General features: G+C 42.5%; 1 protein-coding gene across 1 annotated transcript in view; it reads right to left on the reverse strand.

Moving 5' to 3' along the window:
* DENND3 (DENN domain containing 3) overlaps nucleotides 1–22,615 on the reverse strand; it is a 38,517-nt gene extending 15,902 nt beyond the window's left edge. The window contains exons 1-10 of the mRNA XM_005145500.3: nucleotides 22,532–22,615; nucleotides 15,167–15,440; nucleotides 14,331–14,446; nucleotides 13,713–13,852; nucleotides 11,335–11,446; nucleotides 9,517–9,636; nucleotides 8,678–8,896; nucleotides 6,986–7,107; nucleotides 5,775–5,930; nucleotides 2,633–2,729 (exon numbers count right to left, since the gene is read on the reverse strand). Of these exons, the coding sequence (XP_005145557.2) occupies nucleotides 2,633–2,729; nucleotides 5,775–5,930; nucleotides 6,986–7,107; nucleotides 8,678–8,896; nucleotides 9,517–9,636; nucleotides 11,335–11,446; nucleotides 13,713–13,852; nucleotides 14,331–14,446; nucleotides 15,167–15,440; nucleotides 22,532–22,615 (1,440 nt within the window). The remainder of the gene's footprint in view (nucleotides 1–2,632; nucleotides 2,730–5,774; nucleotides 5,931–6,985; nucleotides 7,108–8,677; nucleotides 8,897–9,516; nucleotides 9,637–11,334; nucleotides 11,447–13,712; nucleotides 13,853–14,330; nucleotides 14,447–15,166; nucleotides 15,441–22,531) is intronic.
* Nucleotides 22,616–23,970: the final 1,355 nt, after the last annotated feature.

Raw genomic sequence — 23,970 nt, forward strand, 5'->3', positions numbered from 1 at the left:
CCCTGTCTTTGTGCTTATACAACCTCCAGCATCTACAAACTCACAGACAGCTGTACCTTTGAATGCTACCATGCAAAACTTACTTTGATTAATGATGTATCCCAGAAGTTTTCCTAAAGTACCTTTGTTAGTCTTGGAAAAGCACAAAACCACCCCCAAAACCCACTGATCAGACATCAGTGTATTGCTCTCATGTGTTTAAACAGCAAATAAGAAAGATTCATAAGTACCGGAGGTCCTCTGAAATGAATGGAAATATTCCACTAGTAAATAGGTCATTCTTACTCAAGATGCCTCTTAACAATCCATTTGCAACATACCCTGTAAAAGAGCATTCAGATTTGTGCTTTTAAGGATTTCTCCAGCAGATGGCATATTCTGGTGGCAATTGTATGTACAGGAGCTGACAACCTGAAGGAACTGAGTCTTTTCCAGTGGTCTTTGGGGTTCTAATACAATTCTAGATACCACTAGTAACTATTCCATACTGTGTTCTCTTTAAAGATTTCCTCGAAAGCAAACCTGCCACCATGTTACTTACTATTTCAGCCAGTCAGCTGCTCAAAGTGCTTCTTAAATGTGCACATCTCAATTTTAAACTTCAAATTTAAATCCCTAAAATTGCCTATTGCATTTACAGCATTAGGAACTGCTACTCAAAAGAGTTTCATTATTTCCACCCATTTGAAATCAGAACGTTTCCCATTAATTTCTCTACTGATGACATATTAATAGGTTCTTTTTAGTTCTTCCTGTTTGCTTTCCAGAATGTTTGCTTGTGTTGGAAGCTTTATCCAACAAACACTGTTTCCTATTTAAGATTCATCAGCTTATCTTTGACTTGCCAGATATTCTGTCAAGTTTGGCAGCTACTGCTTCAGTAACATGAGATGCTTCTGTTTCCTTCACATGCTGACATCTCCTTTGAACAGATGTTCAGAAATGTTTCTTATCATATGTTTGAGGCTGGGAACAAACCAGGAAACAACAAAGGTGTTGATGTTAATGCACAGCTCTGCTTGCCAGGTGTAAAACAGTTACTCCTGAGAGCCAGCTGCCAAATTCTAGTGGCAGATGAAACCTCTGCATCTTTCAGATGCAGCCATGGAATGTAATTAAAAGCAAACGTGAAATGGAAAATGCAGTACTCACGTTCCTTGTTAAACCTTTGCTGTGCCTCACGGGTTTGTCAAACAAGCCATAGTGTCTCCAAAAAAGAAGTGAAGACACACTCAATAACACTTTACTTTTCAGAAGCTTAAATAACAGCATCTGGCTTACAGTTGGTTAGACTAAGAAGCTATTTAATGAAGTATCTGTTAAAAACTACTACGTAAATGACATCAAAGGGTGCAAGAAGCTGAGAAAGATGCCCTGAACCCCTTCAGAAACCAGGTATTGACCAAACACCTCCAGTTCAGGGTTACAGTCTTCCAAACAATCATTTTTTTCATTTAAGTAAGCTTTTTATTTGGCTAATAATAGCGACACTTAAAAAATCACATGCTGAAAGCAGACATTGAGAACTCCATGTGCTGCTGCTCAGGCTGCAGATAAAGCAGGTACTTCACAGAATCCAGAATGGTTTGGGTTGGAAGAATCCTTAAAGAACATCAAGATCCAATCCTAACCTGATCCCTGGCTGCTCAAGACAATTTCTCTGTATTCCTCCCAGGCTGCCTGTCCTTGCTACAGCTCTCTGTAGGTTTCCTTTCTGTGTTGGGTTTGTCCAGGAGCTCCGTGTTCATCCACACAGGCCTCCTGGTGTTCTTGCCTGATTTCATCCTTGTCAGGACTCATCAGTCCAGAGGCAATCCCTGAATATTAACCAGCTTTCTTGGGCCTCTCTTCCCTCCAGGGCTTTATCCCATGGTACTCGACCAAGCAGATCCCTGAAGAGGCCAAAGACTGCTTTCCCAATGTCCAGGGCAACGAGCTTGCTGTGCACCCTCCTTACTGCTCTGAGTATCTCAAACTCCACCATTTCATGGTCATTGAAGCCAACACTGCCCTTGAGCTTCACATTCCCCCCGAGTCCCTTCCTGTTGGTGAGAACAAGGTCCAGCACCTCCCCTCACTGGCTCCTCTATCACTTGGAAAAGGAAGTTATAAACACATTCCAGGTACCTCATGAATTACTTATGCCCTGCTGTGTTGTCCCTCCAACAGATATCAGGGTGGTAATGTCCCCCATGAAGAGCAGGGCTTGTGAACATAAATCTTTCTGGTCAGGTGGCCTGTAGAGACCCCTTCAAATTGAGTTTCCCTCTACTGTGCTCACAGACTTGAGAAAACTCATGTCTATGTATGGGATTTGGTCCAAACAACTAGAACAAGTGCCTGTGCTTCAAATACAATTTAGATGTAGCTTAACTGACCATCTGCCATAGGTTAATCTCATCCCTGAGGAATTACATGTAATTTGCTCTGGAGTTACATAGTACCTTGCTCTCCAAAAGCTGGCTACTATTTTATCTGTTTATAGTAAATAGAAGAAGTTTTGGAAAGCATTCTGTGAAAGTTGGTGGTTCAACACCACCACACATGCCAAACTGTGACCATCCTATTGTTGCTTGGCATTCATTCTAAAATACAGCTTAACCAGAGATACACAACATATTTAACCATTTACCTTTCTGTAAAAAGGCTGGTCTCCAGTTGCCCTTGTTTTCAGGAATTCTTCACTGTTGAACACTCTGTGTTCATAATTTAGATGGTCTTTGACCTCCCTGGAGACAAAAAATAATGAGTAGGTGATAAATATGCTTGGAGATTTGTAAGCAAGTCACTTTTGCTGTAGCAGCAGCTCACTGGTACAACTAGAAATACACTGCATCACAAGGCAAAACAGAAACATGCTGCAGTATCAGAACACAAACTCAGTTGTAATGAACAAGAGTGAGCTCCTGGATTACAGAGGAATGCAAACCCTTCTAAGGAGGCTCCCTTCTGGCACTGCCATTTCAAACCAGCACATTTACTTAGAGGCTGTGGGATCAGTTTTAGCAAACCATGGAGGAGAATTTATATATTCAAGTCATGATTTAAGCTCCAATCCTGGAATTACATTTACATACATTCCTGAATCATGTACAAGCCATTTGTAGCACTAAAAAGACAAGGGTTCTATCCACATAGGCAATTTGAAAGATGTGACCTGACCTCACACTCTCCCATTATGTTCCATCTGTAAAAGGCATGTGAAATATTATAGACTACATCATTTTTTGCTGTTCTCCCACATTCTGCTCATAAACCAGCGAGAACTGGGAATTGTGTTACACTGAAGAGACAGAACTATTGAAATAAAAGAAAAAGCGAGATAAAGCAATGATGCATATTTTAGTATCTGCATGGTCACAGCCGGCAGCAGAGGCCCAGAGCTATCAGACACCAATAGTAACTTCTGTGCCCTAAAGTTGAGCTGGAAAAGGTTGTTTCAGGAGCAGAAAGTGGGAGTTCTTCAGAAAAAAAGCTCTTCTCTAAAGTCTGTGAGTAAGAAATGAGAAGTTACCTAAGCTGGATATGTGCAAGTGGCTAAAATCAGGGCGCTTTTAGTATATACAGCTTGTACCATGTATTATAGACATTACTATGAAGATACATGAATGAACAATGTAAGCTGGTGAGCTAAAGTTTGGATGTAAGCATAAAAGGGGAATCTCATGCCCATGCAGACAACTAACAGCTCTATACATTGCTTGACTTTCATAATTAGTGATAAAAGAGCATTAACAGTTTATCAAGCCATATGGGGTCAGAAAAAAGATAGTAAAATACATAGTTCTGTACAATTGTACATAATTTATCAGTGCTTGCTTTAAACATGGAACCACCATGCACACATAAATACTACAGTGTTCACTGAGGGCAGCAACAACTGGCAGCACAACTGCATCAAATCTTTACTTTTCTTCACTCCTGGACGTTGGTAGATAGAGCATTAGAAGACAGAAGAACAAGGCTGAAAAGAAGAACAAAGAAAAACAGTTTGAAGGAAAGGAGAAAGCAAGAGAAGAATCAATCCCTTTGCAAAACATGCTGTCTCTTAGAAAGCAAAGCATCTGTTCATTTCTTGTAGTCAAGAGTTTAGTGCATTAGAGTTCAAGCTGCTAGCAGCAAAATGCATTTATCCTCATCTTTATCTGAAACATACTGTTTCCAAACACTCAAATCCACCAAACCCACAGCGGTAGCACATCAGGTTATAAACACATTTCCATTTCCATACTGTACCAGCTGTAAGGTCTGTTCTAGCCTTCACACTCAGCAGCTATGCTCAGCCACTTGTATGAACACTCCATAAGCAGATCCAACAAACCCAAGCAGGTGAACAGAGATCTGGTATTTGGACTATATGAATTAACCCAGAAACTACAGACAGCAAGCATTAGAGAGCATTCACAGAATGGGTTGGAAGGGACCTTAAAGCTCATCCAGTTCCAACCCCTGCCATGGGGTTGCTCTACTAGAGCAGGCTGCTCCAAGCCCTGTCAAACCTGCCCTTGAGCACTCCTCACAGGGAAGAGCTTCTGCCTAAGAGCTCATCTCAGTCTCCCCTCTGGCAGGTTCAAGCCATTCCCCTTGCCCTGTCCCTACAGGCCCTTGTCCCAAGCCCCTCTCCAGGTTTCCTGCAGCCCCTTTAGGCACTGGAGCTGCTCTTGGGTCTCCCCTTCAGGAGCCTTCTCTTGTCCAGGCTGCCCCAGCCCAGCTCTCTCAGCCTGGCTCTAGAACAGAGCTGCTCCAGCCCTCACAGCATCTTTAGTAGCTGATCCAAACGAGAACACCATCTCCAGCAAGAGGCAGCAAGAAATAGCTGTGCATGGTTATCTGCACAGCTATTTGCAGACCTCTGTCCATACAATCACATTCTTTAAGTGCCCAGTAGACAGTTTAATTTTCATGGTTATGTCAGTATCTATGTGAAAAAAAAGAAGAATCTGCAAACCAGCTATTCATTTTCTGCACTTGTTTTCTACAAATCACTGAACACATTTCAATTGTCTCTCCAAATACAAATTATAGCAGGAATTACAACAGACTGATAAGATAAACCAGCTGGAGAGATCAACACATTACATTAGATTAAGAACAAGGAAAATTATCATGACTGGATTTTTTTCTAGAGCAAATTAAAAACAAATCCAACTTTACATCATTGTTATAATGTCAGTCCCAACCAAACCCAATACCTAGCATTCCTTGTACCAACACTGTTCTTGATCTGAAACAGCTCCTCTCATTCTCATGTGCTGGCACTCTCCAGATATCTTATCCTTTATTCAGTCAGCCAAAATACACCCAGGGGTTCTGAACCTCACGTCCTGCTTTCACCTCTCCCACTCTGTCCTCGTTTGAATTCATCTAACAACAGTGACAAAGATTATGTCCAGCTGCAAACTGACATCCCTGCTGGCCCTTAAGCTTTTCCCAATTACAAAATATAAGGACTTCACTTCTTTTACTGGAATCTTCATACAAAAGACATAGAAGTTCAATCACAGCAGTTTTAACTAAGATGTCCTAGAAATACATATGTACCCAAATAATGAATTAGTGATATTCCAGTAGGCTACAGGACCTCCTTCTCAAATTCCCTCACAAAACTTAAGAGATTCAAGAAATATCTCTAAAGTAAGACAAAATAAGAGTGGCAGCTTCCAGTACCTGAAGGGGGCCTACAGAGATGCTGGAAAGGGACCTTTCCAACCAAAACCACTCTATGATTCTAAGTACCATATGCTTTTATAATTAAAAATACTACATCCACTCACCTGAAGATGTTAACAATTAATTGTAAAGCTGTTTGCTGAACCTCTGTGTTCAGTTTCTGTTGCCAAGCTCTTCTACGTGTTTGGAGCTCACCAAGGTCTGTGCTGGCTCGGAGGTGGCAGAGCTCTAGATCATAATGCAGCTGGAGACTCTCCACTCTACACAGAGAGGAAAGATATTAAGTTACATCCTAACGCCATTTTTTACACTTTTTAAAGAAAAAAGGTCATTTAGGCCTCACACATACTGCCACTAGAGAAAGTGCCAGATTGATTTGCAAGTTTTGACAAGCTAAGAAGATTCCTGGAAGTCCCACAGGCACATGTAAATCACAGTGCACTCAGTCTCCTTGCAAAGAACAGTAAAGTTCTTCAACATAAGGACATAAAGACATGGAGCTCTTGCAGCAAGTCCAGAGAAGGCCACGAGGATGATCAGGGGATTGGAGCACCTCCCATATGGAGACAGGCTGAGAAAGTTGGGGCTGTTCAGCCTGAGAAGAGAAGGTTGTGTGGAGACCTCAGAGCAGCTTCCAGTGTCTGAAGGGGGCTACAAGGATGCTGGACAGTGACTGCTCATCAGGGACTGTAGTGAAGGACAAGGGGCGATGGGTTTAATCTTTAACAGGGGAAGAGTTCAGGTTGGATATAAGGAAGAAGTTCTTTACTGTGAGGGTGCTGAGGCACTGGCACAGGGTGCCCAGAGAAGCTGTGAATGCTCCATTCCTGGCAGTGTTCAAGGCCAGGTTGGACACAGGAGCTTGGAGCAATCTCTCTAGTGGAAGGTATCCCTGCCCATGGCAGGGGGTTGGAACTGGATGATCTTAAGGTCTTTTCCAACCCAAACCATTCTGTGATTCTATGAAAAGATACAATTTTTTTGCATTAAGCTCCTCATTTTGAAGCCTGTTTGGTAAAGCAGGCAGGGGATAGAGAGATTCCAATCTATCTGCACCTGGCTGATTCTATGATTTAGACAATCTGTAACAGTACTAAAAAGGAAACAAGTATTCCAGGTATTACAAAATAATAAGGTTCTGATCATGACTGTTTAAAGTTACCTGTATGTTAACTGAATTTTTCAGTTTGCCCTTATCAAATGCAGTGAGTTTTATATGTAAGAAAAACATACTAATAAGCAATAAAAAAGAAACACTTAGGGTGTCAAGCGTGATTTATACACTAAGACAAACACAACTCCAACATCTTTTCACCTCTTTATGAAAGTTTCCGCTGCTTGTGCTGGAACATCTGGAATTTCAGGTTCCTCTTCAGCCAGTTTGGAATGTGTAATATCTCCATTATCTATATTAATTAGCACTAAATCTTCAATTTCCTTTCAACAAAAGAAAATAGAATAACTAAATATATTTTAACAACACTTAGTTCTCCTTTATGTACTCCTCTATTAATCATTAATTTATTTTTTAGCTAGGAGGTAAATCACAAAAGGATCTTCCCTCAGCTAAAAGATTCTATGGATAAATAACGATTACATTTAAGAAAAGAAATGTCATTAAATTAATGGATTTTAACCTAAGAACATAACCATTTAGGAAACTACCATGCTCTTCCTGTAGTATTAAATTAATACTAGCTCTCTAAGCCCATCCTCAAAAAGCTCTACATTGTGGGGATATGTATAAGACCAAATACACGTACACAAAGAAGCTCTTGGAAAGTTTGTTCCATTCAGCATTTACTCCTGTACATGCCCCATGGCATGACAAGGAGAGGGAAGGTTTATGTACTAGCCTCAACCACAGAAAGTCACACAGAAGTAAAGCTCACAAAGATCTCTCAGGCTGCAGTTTTAACAACATGAAAGATCAGTCTGCTGAAGGCTATATATGGGGTTGTTCAGCCTGAACAATCACACAATCATTGAATCAGCTGGCCTGGAAAAGACCTTTAAGATCAAGTCCAATTGTTACCTCAGGACTGCCAAGACCACTACTAAACCGTGTCACTAAAGAAGATGCAGAAGGGTTGGAACTAGATGATCTTTAAGGTCCCTTCTAATTCAAGCCATTCTCTGATGCTGTGATATAAGCAAACATAAAATCTTTCTAATAATACCAAAGAAAAGTGTGTTCTCTAATTTCTTACATTCATTTCTTACAGTGACATCTTACTCCTAATTAAAATAAATAGTTATCTCCTTCATTTTAACTTAATTCTTTGTTGATTTTGGACCAGTTTCCCTTTGGCTTAGAATCAGAAGGATTCATCTACTATAAATGTGCACAGTTTTTCTGTATTCAATTTGGAGCACTCATAGGAACCCTATGGGACACCCTCAAAAAAGCAGATTTGTATCAGCCCTCCACTAGGAAGATGAGTTTTTCTTAAGTCTTTTGGGGTAACCAAGATTTATGTTACCCATTGAAAGAGGCTTAAGCAGGATTCTGATAAGGGAAGACCAAAAACCCCTCAGAAAAACTATACTTTATTACATTTATCTTATAATCATCTTATTTTATTACATATTTAATGCCACTGTAGGGAACAGCAGCAGCATCAGAGTATTTTCGAGTGCATGCTCAATTCTTAAATCAGATGCCTGGAAAAGGCATCTAATTCATCCCATGCAATTCAGAGCCAAAAAGAACCTCATCAGTCTTCTATGAATCTACTTATACTGTACAAACTACTTGTAAGTAGAATTTTTCCCGGACTGAAACCTGAACTCACAAAAATCATGTTATCCTGCAAAGAAAAGAAAGGGAAGGGATACAATAATAAGCTTCTTCCAGGAAACCAGTGGTCACATCAGTGTGGTTCCATTACTTTTAACTTCTTCACTTCTCACACACCTAAATAACAAAAGCAAGTTTCGAGATGCATCTGAAGGGGACAAACAGACTGCAGGTGAAGAGCAAGAGTAGTAATAGCCCAAAACATACCATGCTGACTTCTTCAAAATGGTCAATATGACATCCCATAAGAAAGGATGTCGGGGCCATGACAAAATCCAGCATTTGTCGAGACAGAAGAGGCACAAAAGTGTGTTGCCACTGAAGAGGGTGAAGGTACAACATGAAGCATTCAGCAATGAGTGTCAGCAGAGACCAGTCGGAGGAGAAGAAAACTATCCTCTGTTCAGTCAAAATACAGGTCATAATCTGGAAGAAAACCAAACTGCTACATGTTTACAAAGAGTTGTATCTAGAAATGCACAAATAGTTTATCTGCTTGCCTTATGAGATCTGTTTTTTTAATAGTTACATACATGTAATATACATATTTATAAATTGAAGTAACATCCACATAAGGATTCTTACAAAACTAAGAAGAGACCAGAAAAAGGGAGAAAACTTAAGTGACAGTGGAAATCAATGAGAGTTTTACCACCAAAGTATTATCCCTAGAAAGAGGCTTCCAACCTGCTCTTTTTAGAGGAACTGGCACAAATAATACTAATGACTTTAAGCAACCTCATTTCACTTCACAGGAGGCTTTTGAGCAGGGAACTGCATCAGGAAACCTACATTGTAAAACATAGTCTTCTATTGCTAAACCACAAGAGAAAGAAATCCAATATGCCTTAATCTTATCTGCTCTAATAGCAAAATATCTTAAGAAGAAGTATATTTTATTGTAACATATCTCTAATCTGCAGAACTAACACTGTTCTGAGTTCCTGGGTTTATCCTTTTGGGGGGTAACTAAGCATCTTGATTTCTTCTAAATCAGAAATTACCAGTACTGTCAATCTCTAACACATTTGGAGTATCAGTTTTACCTGCAGCACCTGCTCTGGCCTGAAACACAGCAATGGAAGATGAAGATCCAGGTCAATAATTGGACTTTCTGGATCCTCTCGTGAAGGAATTATTACCTGAAGTGGCTTCATGTTAAATACCTGTAATAAGAGATGTTTTCCATCAACTTCTGAATGAAAACCTTCCCACAACACATTTAATTCAGGATTTTAGTTCCAACTACAAAATATTAACATGAATTGAGAACAAGAAGACAGATACTTGCATACTGCAGAAAACTGAAATAGGAAAAGAGGGAAACAGTAAAGGACATAGTAACTAGTTTGAAAGATTAACATGGAGTTTGTATCCTTTCATTTTCCTTTGCAATAAAACTTTACAAATATATACACACATTCTTTGAACAGAAACTTGCTTTGGTATAAGTATAATAAAAGAATGGAATTATTTTTGTAGATCCAGCTGAGAAATCCAAAGTATTGATAAAATTCAGACAGGAAATTTTAGGAATATGAACAAAATAACTGAGCATTGATGATAAGATGAAGGTAGAACAAGCCAAAACAAATGAACTCATTCAGTGTTTTAAATACTCCAACTCAAATCTCTGGGGGCCACATCCTGCATGTGATTTCAGTACTTAGCAGATGGTTTAACCAGTCATTAAGACAATTTTCCAGCTATGCTATTATTTCTTCTGCTTCTAACCTCGCATTCCAGGGTTAGGGAAAGCAGCTAAGGAGAAGTCCATGGCTGGAGCACTCTTCCCTAGAAGCCATCTCACTAGCCAAAGGAGAGAGTGCTCTGAAATCACTAACTCAGCCACCATTCAACTCAACCTGGAAAGGGTTATAAGAAGAAAATGCAGCTCACACATCTCAGTTTCTGCACTGAATACAAATGCTTATGGGAGCTTCTCCTCTCAGCATGGTCTTCATCAGGCAGCAGCCAGTTCAGAACATTTAATCCTCTCACACACTGTTCTGCTTCAGAGTCATTTAGACACAAGAAAAGGACAAACCCAGAGCTGTACACGTTGTTCCAGCAGCTGATTTCCATGGTGTCTTTTCTCACACAGGGACTGCACTACTGCTCAGTCACACAGCTGTATGTCCACCCATTACACAAGCAGGATGACAGTCATGAGCATACATGTGTCATCTCAATACCAGACACAAGGCAGAGAACTAACACATCTTGGTTGAGGGACAGTTACATGATTTACTGAGGTTTATACATGTGCATTCATTGAGATGGCAATGCCATAGTGTTCAGGTGAAAGGCAGCTTCCATTCTCATAGCTTAGCTACAGGCTGGAGCTTGCAACCACTTGTAGAGATTAGGTGGGCTGCTCCTCTAGGATCCAAATGCTGGGTTATGCTGTCCCCAGACCTACCCAGGCATCACCTCAGGCAGTTAATAGTGGCATGAGCCAAATCCTTCCCAGAAGAGTATTAAAAATTAAACAGCATGACCAACTAGTATATGGACCAAACATGGACCAAAGTCCCTCTCCAGCTTTCTTGTGGGTCCCTTCATGCACTGGAATCTGCTTTAAGGTCTCCCAAGAGACTTCTCCAGGCCAAACAAACCCAGCTCTCTCAGCCTGTCTCCAGAGCAGAGGTGCTCCAGTCTGCACCGTGGTCATACTGGTATTTATGTACTAATAATGCATAGGTTTCCTTTCTAAGCACAGATAATCCCATCAGCTTTATATCAGCAAGTACAATCTCTGACCTGAGAGTGAAGAATGTCCATTAATTTATAGAAAACAACATCTTAGAGCTTTGTAAGACATTAATGTTAAAGTAATCATGAAATTCAGCATGAGTAGTTACCAAGTGGAGTGGTCCTGGTGGTGGGCTGGGGATTAAAAACAACTTTGCTGCAAATTCTTTGATGTGCTCCTCAACATCTAACTCCTTGAGAGGCCGCAGCTGCACGAGCAAGCTGAAATTAAGTGATAGAAAATGACTTACAAATAGCAACATGCAAACAGAAAAAGGCCTTTTTGCTGATAACCTGGAGCTAAAAACAAGAATTATTAGGAGCAATGAAGCTATTATTCCACCTCATTAATTGCTAATTTATTAGCTACTTCAGCAGCTCCACTTCATTTTAATGATGATGCTGAGTCAGAAGCAGCTTGGGTTTGGATTTTTACTTCCATGCATGGAATACTGCTGCATCACAAATATCAGGGGTTTTATCTCAATTTGCAGTTTTACCGGTTTCCTGCAGAAGAACACTTGCTCTTCAAGAAGAAAGTGGCCTAGAAAGCAATTGAATCAGTCAAGAGATCTACCAGAATCTAGGATATATCTTGTGTATGGTGTTTCAATTCCATAATAAAAGTATTCTGACATATATTACTGCGCTTTTATTTGGGTTAATGAAATATTTAAAGTTCACTAAACTCACATCTGGGAACTGCCCCAGGCTGTTGGACATATCCCCTAAAAGCCCACCATTTATTCATGGTGAAAATGAGGCAGAGGGAGGGGAATTTAAGCATTATCAATGAAAACCAGACAGCAGAGCCATCAGTTTCAACAAATGCTGTCACACTTGGTAATGCCTTAGATGATGCCTAAGAACATAGGCAGACTTGCTTTTTCTGCCTCTTTTTTGAGACAAAAAGCACAAATTAACACATCGAGTAAACGTTATAACAAGAATGAGCTAACCCCAGCGCTGAAAAAGCAACAGATGTACAGAAAGGATGATAAGAGCTCCCTAAACAAACACTGTGTCCATTAATGCCAAGTAATAGCAGCTGACAGCAAATGTCTGCCGAAATGAATGAAATAATCTCTGAAACATTAAAGTGAAGAGCTGAAGAGTTTATGAAACTTCCATTATTCTATTAACTGTCCACACACAGATGTTTCAGAAGGCAAAAACCTCTAAGAATAGGTCCTTTGTAGTGCCCCAGTGCTAGGAGCTATTTGTATACTTCCTCCTTTTCTCAAGGCAGCTAAAAGGACTAATGCATAGGTTGGAAGATTTACTGTTTGAATGGAGCCTATTCATCCATTCAAGACAGGAGTTCATCCAGGAGGAGATTACTGCCAGGAGTATTTCACTTTTCATGTAGTGTCAACAGATTGAGGTAAAACTACCTGTGCAATGTGCCAAAACCTCTCAATTTAAAACTGAACCTTCTCACATAATGTAGAAAAAGCCAACAGTCACAGTGTGGCAAAACAGCTTAGATGCACATCTGCTTGTTTTGGAGAGAGGCAGACACACTCCATTCAAACTGTTCCAGGTTTTGGAAACACTGTATGCCAGTAATATGTGAATTATGAATCACATGGACTATAAAGATCTTCGTTACCATGATACTCTTGAGGAGGACTGGCTGGAAAGCTGCTGAGCAGAAAAGGACCTGTGGGTGTCGGTCAACAGCAACTGAACATGTGCAGCTTGTACCCAGGCAGCCAAGAAGGCCAACAGGGTCCTGACCTGTGTCAGCACCAGTATGGCAGTGACTGTCCCCCTGTGCCAGGCACTGGTGGGGCCGCATCTCAAATCCTGTGTTCAGTTCTAGGCCACTCACTACAAGACAGACATTGAGGTGCTGGAGAGGGGCCAGAGAAGAGCAAGGGAGCTGGTGCAGGGTCTGGAGCACAAGTGTGATGGGGAGCAGCTGAGGGACCTGAGGGGGGTCAGCCTGAAGAAGAGAAGGCTCAGGGGGGACGTTATTGCTCTCTACAGTTGCCTGACAGGAGGTTGTAGTGAGGTGGGGACGGTCTCTTCTCCCAAGGAACAAGGGATAGAACAAGAGGAAACAGCCTCAAGCTGCACCAGGGGAAGTTTAGATTGGATATTAGGGAAAATTTCTTCCCCAAAAGGGCTGTCAGGTATTGGAACAGGCTGCCCAGAACGACAAGCTCAGAGTTAACCCTCTCCCAAAAACACATCCAAAATTCTCAAGAAATCTGTGCCCTGAAAGTCAGTATTTTCTAGACTTGCCAAAAACACCAAAGAAAATGAAGACATATTATCTAATTTCCTTGATACTTAGACCTTGTGCTTGCTGTCTGGGCAACATTCACATTCCATTTCTTCTTTTCCTCTCCCACACATCTCCCACTATCATAAGCTAAAACTAAGGCCTGTTTTAGCATTAAGCAGCTATTCTGGCCACGTCATGCAAATGCATGTATTAAAATCTGTTTCTAGGAGAAATACACAGCATAGCAAACCTTACCAAGAGAGACAATCCTTGAGGGCATTAAAATAGGGATATCTGGATATAACACAAACAGCAAATGGTACAAAACAGACAGGCATCTTCCCAGGCTGTGCAGATTCCCAATGGGCCTGTCCATTTGAGGAGATGCAGCCATCCTGCAAGGAAACTACAGATTAATGTGGTTACACTGAGCATGAATTTATGGCTCATATTTTCTTGAGAATTCTAGAGATATGACACCCAATTTCCTCTAAATCTCAAGGGATTTGGATGTCCATCTCTCTTAAACTCTTCAGATGAATGTCAGCCAAAAAGATTTAGACATATGTATTCAAAAGATATTCAGAAAGAACACAGGGCACAATCTTCACCCAAAAAAGAAGATCAAGGGACAAAGTCTGCTCTTGAATATTCAAAACTTTACATTGAAATCCATAATAGTTTTTCCTAATGCAAGGCTCTTCCAATTGCACAATGGCAATATAAAGTATGACTTGTTCTGTGTTCCTACTAACATAAAACCATCTCTGCTAATTAATTTCCTAAATGAAATCTGGTATCATTCTCAAAGGGGTTTGTTTTATTTTGTATCTTTTAATATGTCTTAATAAAAGCATGAGTGAAACAACATACTTGCAGAGGCTGGTAGTACTGTGCAACAACACCATATGTTCTGTTACCACAGACATCTGTGAAGACCAGGAAATGAATGTGGTCCTCTTTTGATTCAGAAGTTATATAAAGTCCTCCTGCAATGAAGGCAGAAACTTATTTTAACTACATATTTAACTTCAGCTGCTTGAAAAGTAATTCATGACAAATACAGCACATTTGCACTTCAAGAGAAAAGTCTAATTTTAAGGGGTTAAAATGCACACATACACTCCGTTTGATCTAAGGGTTGTTACAAAGGCTGTAAGCCGTACATTACTGAAGAAGCAAAGGTATGATACAATTATCCTGCATTTTAAGTGGCAAAATACAATGGATGCGTTGTACTCAGTTTTCTTTCAAGGTACTGACAAGGTCTACAATAGTGACACGTGTAACAGAGTTTCTGCATTAACCTGGAGGAAATAGTCACTACTTCAGGTATCTCTTTAATACTAAATGAAAAGTGAAGGAGCACTCAGTCATTTTGGGTGGAAAAATAGATTTTAAAAGCATGTGCATGTGCATGCTTCACTCAAACCAAGATCTACCAATAAGGGTCAAAGTGACTTTCATCTTCCCTCTCTTGCAGGTGTTGCAGCTACTATTGCTAATGGCTCTGTTTCACATGGCATAGGCAGAGTAAAGGGGCCTCTAGTTAGCTGACAGCTGCTTTCACCACTGACCTACTCACAGACACAGTTTTTATATGGTGAAATGCAAAGAGAGATCATTAAAAGCAATAAAATTGGTTGTACTATGGGGCAACAACTACATCTTAAACCAGGTCTTGCTAAAAAGCATGAACCCTGCCCTACCTGGGAAGCACAACTGAGGCAAACCAAGAAGATCAATGTCCTTTGGAACTGTAATATCCTCAGTGTCAGGTGCTTTCTGCTCCACATTGAGGCTCTTGACATTTTCAACCTTTGGTCTTTCTTTCTTCTTTCGGAAAGACCGGCGTTTACTTTTATTCAAGTTATTACCACCATTCATCACCTGAGTGTCATCTCTGCTGATAAATGGAGGCACAAATACAGAAAGCACTTCGGGATCAAGGGGAGGAAGACTTCTGGGTTTCCTCTGAGTACCCTATTAAAGAAAAAAACAAAACAAGAATTACAAACAACCACTAATTTGACACTCATCCTGATAAGGCTTTGCTGAAACTACTTTTACTGTTTTCTCTCAACCCCTAAAATTATAGGTTTAGAACATGTTTCTTCTTCCTCCTAAATAATTATTTTTTTCCTTCTAATTTCTTGGTTTAGCTACAGAATCACAGAATGGTTTGGGCTGAAAAGGACCTTAAGATCATCCAGTTCCAACCCCCCTGCCATGGGCAGGGACACCTCACACTAAACCATGTCACCCAAGGCTCTGTCCAGCCTGGCCTTGAACACTGCCAGGGGTGGAGCATTCACCACTTCTCTGGGCAGCCTGTGACAGCACCTCAGTACCCTCACAGTAAAGAACTTCCTTATATCTAATCTGAACTTCCCCTGTTTAAGTCTGAACCCATCACCCCTTGTCCTATCACTACAGTCCCTGATGAAGAGTCCCTACAGGCCCTCTTCAGATACTGGAAGCTGATCTGAGGTCTCCATGCAGCTTCTGTTTCTCCAGGCTGAACAGCCCCAATATTCTCAGCTTGGCTCCATACAGGAGGTGCTCCAGCCCCTGATCACCCTCGTGGGCACCTCTAGACTTGCTGCAAGAGCTCCATGTCCTTCTTAAATTGGGAATTATGCCTTTGGCTTTAAGGAAACTAACAAATATCAAATGTGGTATTTCCTCCTTTGAAGTCTTAGGATATATCATCCTTAAGCTGTACTTAAAATCAACACTGGTAGTAAGAGAAACCAGGCAACAAATAAATGAAAACAAAAGGAAAAAAGCTGCACTCTCTAGATAAATCTTTGTTCAACATCTGGAAAAGCTTTTAACTTAGGATAACCAATACAGGAAGAAACAGAATCAACCCCCACCACTCAAGCTTTCACAAACCAGGCTTTAACTCATAAGGCAATTCAGAAAGTACAATTAAAAATTACAGCCACTGTCACCATAAACAATGCTGAAACACTGTGCAACATGAAGCCATGATAATTAGAATCATAGAATAAAATCATAGAATAGTTAGGGTTGCAAAGGACCTTAAGATCATCTAGTTCCAACCCTCCTGCCATGGGCAGGGACACCTCACACAAAACCATGACACCCAAGGCTTCATCTAACCTAGGCTTGAACACTGCCAAGGGTGGAGCATTCACAACCTCCCTGGGCAACCCATTCCAGTACCTCACTGCCCTAACAGGAAAGAATTTCTTCCTTGTATCCAATCTAAACTTCCTCTCTTTAAGTTTTAACTCGTTACCCCTTGTCCTATCACTGCAGTCCCTAATGGCCCCCTTCAGATACTGGAAGCTGCTCTGAGGTCTCCAAGCAGCCTTCTCTTCTCCAGGCTGAACAGTCCCAACTTTCTCAGCCTGTCTCCATACAGGAGGTGCTCCAGCCCCTGATCACCCTCGTGGCCTCCTCTGGACTTGTTCCAACAGTTCCATGTGCTTTTTATGTTGAGGACACCAGGACTGCACACAGTGCTGCAAGTGAGGTCTCACAAGAGCACTCACAAGAGCTCCACTGATGACTGAGCGGAGCAGACACCCCAAGCGCATGTAAAAGTGACCACATTTTTCACTAGGCAGCTGTGTAAAGCACTACTGCACTGAAAGCCCCTTCATAGCAAGGCATTGCTATGAAACACCAGTGGAGGAAGTAATCAGAAGAGAAGATTTCCTTGTACTTGAGAGCACTTTTTGTATTCTTGACCACACAGTGCAGAGAAGTAGCTGCATTTTGAATTACTTCACTGCAATTTTAACTCCTCCTGCATGGTCAAAACAGCAGCACTCAAAGCTTTGTTTAGTCAACGGATATTTGGAAACAGGAAAGGCGAGTCTCACTGTGGCTGAAAAGCTGTTTCATTTTTAACTTCTTGCTAACTGATTCCAAGAGAGATGAAGCACACATGCTGCTTTTTCCTTCAGGCACAATGCGTCAGTAGTGCTTTTATTTAAGATATTCCCTGAGAACCAATGCTCATGATTTCCCTACTTTTTAAAGTTACAACATACAAAACTCTGTTTCTTCACTGAGGCCAATGTTGCACCATCAGTTTTAGAACAGAAATTCTCAGCTTATTTGTCCTAATAGAGGAGTATTCTTCACAGCTGAGCAACCAAATGAGAAGGAATACCTATCTTCATGACATTGAAACGGTCAGCCTGGAGAAGCTGCATGGAGACCTCAGAGCAGCTTCCAGTGCCTGAAGGGGCCTACAAGCATGCTGCAGAGGGACTCTCCATCAGGAACTGCAGCAACAGGACATGGGGTGGTGGGTTTAAGCTTCAACAGGGGAAGTTCAGGTTAGATATAAGGAAGAAGTTTTTTACTGTGAGGGTGCTGAAGCACTGGAACAGACTGCCCAGAGAAGTGGTGAATTCTTCATCCCTCCCAGTGTTCAAGGTCAGGCTAGACACAACCTTGGGCAACATGGTCTGGTGTGAGTCATCCCTGTCCATAGGAGGGAGGTTGGAACTGGATGATCTCAAGGTCCTTTCCCACCCAAACCATTCCTTGATTCAAAAGACTTTAAAAAGATTCAAATGAATCTAAAAAACAGGTTACAAACTGGGGTATTGAGTGCCATATCCTGCCATGCTAAAAACTTCCAGTGTCATTTTCCTTAGCTGGCAGCTGACATGCATTTCCAGTGAAGCAACTGGAAACACAGCTAAATCCAAACCTGACCACTCTCACAATAACATGCAGCTATACGTTTCAGAAGGAAATGAAGAATTATGACTCAGCCCTGAGGCTGTTATGCAGGAAAAACAGAGCCCTACTCAAACAGCAGTGATCTTAACTTGGCAGCTTGGCCCTGCAGAGGTTTTCATACAGAGCTGCTTTGACAGGGCAATCCCCAAGTTCCATTGAAGGCATCTCTGTGACCCCAAGTACTGTATGACAGCAGCAGTTTAATAGCCTCAAAGGGTAACAGCTTCTGAAATGGCAAGTCCTTGATGTCTGAAACTACAACAGAGGCACTAAACACCAATTCTTTTCTTCCCAGAACAGCACTGTCAGTGCTGCCACTGACCCAGAGACTCCCTCGTCAGCTTTCAAGTCAGCTCGTATCAATGTCTACAGCCAAAGTCATATTTTCTTACTCTTTCAGTTCAGCGGTAGTGAATAGGCAGCAACAGAACAATATTCACTTGTTTCTACTATTCTTTGACCATTTTCTATTCTCTACTTCTACTGTTACTTCTTCATTTTGAAATGTTTCTCCTCTGTTGCTTTTCATTATCAAATGTCCTGCATCACCCATTGCTTCTTAGAAATGCTAATGCCTTTTCTTTCCTGTAACCCTGCAAGATTCCAGAAGTCAGGGATTTTATTCTGTCCCCACTTACCGGTTATGTTCCTGTAACAATGATGCTGTACAGAACACTGATAAGAGACAGGGTTTTTACAATGACCACACTATTTTAGACACAAGAATTAGCATGTTGAAACCACAGCTCTGAGTGTGAGCTCAGCTGTTCAGTGCTTCCTTGATCTCATTCTCCTCTTTCCATCACTGAAAAAGTGAATTTCATTTTGAATGGCATGAAAGAACTGGCTTCTTTAGGAAGTAACTGGGGAGGGAAAAGGATGAAGCCTTAGAAAAATTATGTTGGAAGAGATCTCTGGAGGTTCTAGTGCAATCCCTTGCACAAAACAATGGTGACTGAAGTTAGATGAGGTTGCTCTGGGTCTCATACAGTCAAGTTGCAGAATCTAAGCCTTCATATAGCTTAGCTTCTTCTGATCTTGCTCCTGTTTGCCAGCAATTCTCTGGTATGAAGGTAACAAAACAAGGGACAGTATTCCAGATGTAACCTCAAGAGTGTTGAGGAATAACAGTAATAATCCCTTCCCTTCTCCTGTAAGGTAGTCATAGAATAGCTTGGGTTGGCAGGGACCTTAAAGATCATTTAGTTCCAACAGTGATGGTCCTGCTGAAGTAGGCCATTACATAGTTACACACACTGTTACTAATGCTCAACTTGATCCCACCTCAATTCTTCTGCACAACTTGACACCCAGGGGGGTATTACAGAAGAAGGTAAAAATTGGTTTGGTGGTACATGAGGTGTGGGGTTTGGTAGCAGGGAAGGCTACAGGGGTATTTTCTGTAAGAAGATGCTAGAAGCTTCTCCTGTGTCCATTGGAGCCAGTGCCAGACAGCTCCAAGATGCATTTATCACTGGCCAAGGCCAATCCCATCAGTAATGGTAGCATCTCTGAGATAATGTATTTAAGAAGGGGAAAAAGTTACTGTGCAGGAGCAAAAGAGAGACAGGAGTGAGAGGATGCAAGAGAAACAGCCCTGCAGACACCAAGGTCAGTGCAGAAGGTTAGGAGGTGCTCCAGAACCTGGAGCAGATTCCCCTGCAGCATGTGGTACAGACCACACTGAGGCAGGCTGTGCTCTGCAGCCGCAGAGGTCCACAGTGGAACAGAGATCCACCTAGAGCCCACAGAGGTCCATGGTGGAGGAGATATCCACCTACAGCCCATGGTGGACCCCATGCCAGAGCAGGAGGATGCCCAAAGGTGGCTGGTGACCCCATGGGAAGCCTGCGTTGGAGCAGACTCCTGGCAGGACACCTGGGTTGGAGCAATCCCAGGCAGAGCTACAGGTTGGCCAGAGAAGAGATTCAGAGCAGCCCTGCGGAGAAGGACTTTGGTGTGCTGGTCGATGAGAAACTGAACATGAACCAGCTTCAGTGTGTGCTCGCAGCCTAGAAAGCAACCGTATCCAGGACTGCATCAAAAGGAGCGTCTCATGTCTGCTCTCATGAGACCTCACCTGGAGCATTGTGTGCAGTTCTGGTGTCCTCAACATAAAAAGGACATGGAACTGTTGGAACAAGTCCAGAGGAGGCCACGAGAATGATCAGGGGACTGGAGCACCTCCTGTATGGAGACAGACTGAGAAAGTTGGGGCTGTTCAGCCTGGAGAAGAGAAAGCTGTGTGGAGACCTCAGAGCAGCTTCCAGTATCTGAAGGGGGGCTATGGGGATGCTCGGGAGGGACTATTCATTAGGGACCGTAGTGATAGGACAAGGGGTAATGGGTTAAAACTTAAACAGGGGAAGTTTAGGTTGGATATAAGGAAGAAGTTCTTTACCATAAAGGTGGTGAAGCACTGGAAGGGGCTGCCCAAGGAAGTTATGAATGCTCCACCCCTGGCAGTGTTCAAGGCCAGGCTGGACAGAGCCTTGGGTGTCATGGTTTTGTGTGAGGTGTCCCTGCCTATGGCAGGGGATTGGAACTGGATGATCTTAAGGTGCTTTCCAACCCAAACCATTCTGTGATTCTATGACCTGTGGCACAATGAAGAGAAGCCCCCACTGGGGCAGGTTTGAAACCACTAGTAATCTCTAGCTGAAAACAGTGGCCTGTGATTTCTTCAAATTGAAATCTTAGAGTGACAACTATCCTGGACTAAGGAAATTTGATGCATGACAGCCCAGAAGCTTCAGTTTCATGCGTTTCAGTGCAAAACTGTACCTCTTTCCTGGAATTCCTGTCAACAACAGGTCAGTCATATAAGATTTTTCTTGCTTTGGAAGTGGGTTAATATCATGTTCCCTCTGACTTCATTGACTTTATTGCTCTGTACTGCAATAAAGTTAAGAATGCACAAACACACTTTCAAAACCAAGATCTGAAGCATTATCAAGATTTTTACCCTGCTGTTTCATCTGTAAATAGCATCAGAGGTCCATTACTGTCCATTGAAATGTTCTTATTTTCTGTCAATAATGTCTCTTCTGTCTACATTCACTAAAATTAGACACAAGACATATTCCATTTCCTCCTGTAGATAGTGGTGCAGAAGGAAAAGTGAAGTAAATCTATAACTTACCCTAAGACAGTGATTGAAACCCCTGTGGTGTCACAGCTTGCAGGGATGTTACTGCAGTTAGTACTGACAAGCACAGGGGCTGCTTTCCTTCCTGACACTCCATTTTATACCTTGAGCAAAGAAACAATCCAAACCTGTAGTGGGATCAGAATACTGGAATGGTTTCTATTTTTTATAGTCAATTCCTTATGTCTTGTTCCACAGGTTATTTGGAAGCAGTGAGATCAAACTGGGCAGACTGGACTGAAAAATAAATTCCCCCTCCTTTGGGTTTACTTCTCACACAGATGCCAAAACAACACTGATTTCAAAAGCCTCGTGGTGACATTTGTGGCATTTATTTCCCCATCGTGAACATACGCATGAATGAGATCCTGGAATTCAAGCCTCTGCTTAGCTGATAGCACCTGAGGAGCTGACATCAGCAAAAGCTGTCGCCTGAGTGAGTAAGCAGCAGTAAGTTCAACAAAGACTTCTTTATCTAATGCTATTAGAACACACCATCAAACCCAAGTTCAAGCAAGGCAATGGAGCAACTTGGCTTTCTAGCGCGTGCCAACACCACAGCGGGGCTGCTCATGGGTCGCTAATAAAACCCTCGGCACACATTAACACAGCAGATTCAGGAAGAGGACTTTGTAAACTCACACGTTAAGTGGCTATAAACGAATTATAAACCACATATGCAAAGCAGAAGCCAACCCATTAACTTCTGTTAATATATCTGAATTGCTCATGTTGTGCCAAGAGCACTAAGCTCACTGAGACTGTCCTAAGGATACAAGTTTCCAGGCTTTATTCCCCTATCTTCAGCTCTTATCTCCAACGGAAGACGGGAAATGGGAGATCATCCAGCATTGTTCCAGCATTTTGCTGTGCCTGCTTAGATAAAGCTACCCTGCATTCTTTACTCAGCTCTGATCTTTGAAAAAGCTTTAATTCCTTAACACAACTACCAAACTACTGCTACTTTACCGACCATCGCCTGTCGAAACAATCTTTCTCTACAGTATTTTAGCTCTATCCACTGATACCACCACCAAAACAACGCAGTAGTTTTACTAGCCCTACTACTGGGTTGTTTTAGTCAGGGAGGCCAGGACAGGGAGGAGCTGACCGGGCTCCTGACTGAAGCCGCCCCACAGCCCAGCCGCGGCACCGGCCCGCTCCGCGCTCCCTCACAGCACCGCACCCCTCTCACCTGGAGGAGCGCCCGCACCCGCTCCCTGGGCACACCGACCAGCAGACAGATCTCCAGCAGACCCGAAGGCAGCACGTCCTCCATGGCACAACGGGGCCGGGACGGGCCGGACACCGGGTGCCAGCGCCAGCCACAGCGGCTCCTTCTCGGGGCCGCTCGGCCCGGCCCCGCCCCGCGCCCGCTCCCTCACACACGCAGACGCCCACCCGCCCAGCAGCTCGTCCCGCCCCTGACGGTAATTAGCTCTTTGATTGGCTACATGTCCCGTCGCTCTGAGGACTGTGACCAATCAGAAGACAGCAAGCGCCTGGGGGGCGGGGCGGAGGGTGAGTTTATCTGAGGGCTGAGGTAATGCCGGTTCTGCCGTTGATGGTGCGCTTGTGCTTTATGGACCTCTTGGTCTTTCAAGGTTCATTTCGCTCCCCCTTTTCTCCCTTCGTCTACTGGGAGACGCCCCCGAGGAAGGGGGAAGAAGCTTCCTGACCCAAAGGGGAGTTCGTTTTTCTCCCGGCCAGCTGATTTCTCACTGGGGCTGTTGTTCCATAGGGCCTGACGTGCCTCAGGGCTGTGATGTGTCAGAGACGTGGATGAAGTAATGGCCTGGCGCTTTGATAAGCTGTGCCATTACCTCATGTTTGTTGCAGGTAACTCAGCAGCGGTGTGTAGTTGCCACTAATATAGATTACGGGTCGCAGTGTGAATGAACAGGAAGCATGGAGCTGATGGCAGGCTGTGTGGTATCTCACCTTCGGAGGGTTCTCTGGAGCTGCACAGCAGAGAAACAACATCCAAGACTCTGATTCCTTTTTGAGCTGTTTAATTTCAATAGACAATGACTCAGTTTGTATATATTGGCTCAGTGTACATCTTCACTGAGAGAAAACGTGTTTCCTCTGGGACTGGTGCCTGAAACTAGAGAGCAGTTTCTCTGAAACTGAAGGTAAGAGACATAGTTTCATCACATCACAGTTTTTAAATGTGTGTATCTTTTAAACTCAGAAAAGTCCCAGTGTGAACCGCTTCAGGCTTTCATGGGTTTGTGGTCACGAGTCTGGGGTTCAGAACAGACTTCTCCAAAAAGCACAGAGAACGTCACAAACACGAGGTGCAGTCTTCATGGGGATTTCACCCTCTGAATCTGTGTGGGATTAAAGCTCAGGAGTATTTGGCCTCAGGTGCTTTCAAAGTTAGGGGAAGTCACACGTGCAGAATAGGGGAAACTTGGTTTATACAGCGCAAAAAGAAGGAAATTCTTGAAAACCTGGAAGTTCAGAGCTCACTTCTTCTAAGTGCTAGAAGATCATGGGTTCAATTTATGTCAGTTAACTTGAAGGTCAGGAGAGATTGTTAAAACCATCTTGTTCAGGCCACACAATCAGTGATCCCTGTGTTCTATTTATGATGAGCTCCTGCAACAAACATGGGTTACTAAGAGTCCC

The sequence above is a fragment of the Melopsittacus undulatus genome, chromosome 1 (genome assembly GCF_012275295.1).
Source record: "Melopsittacus undulatus isolate bMelUnd1 chromosome 1, bMelUnd1.mat.Z, whole genome shotgun sequence".
Taxonomy (NCBI): Eukaryota; Metazoa; Chordata; class Aves; order Psittaciformes; family Psittaculidae; genus Melopsittacus; species Melopsittacus undulatus.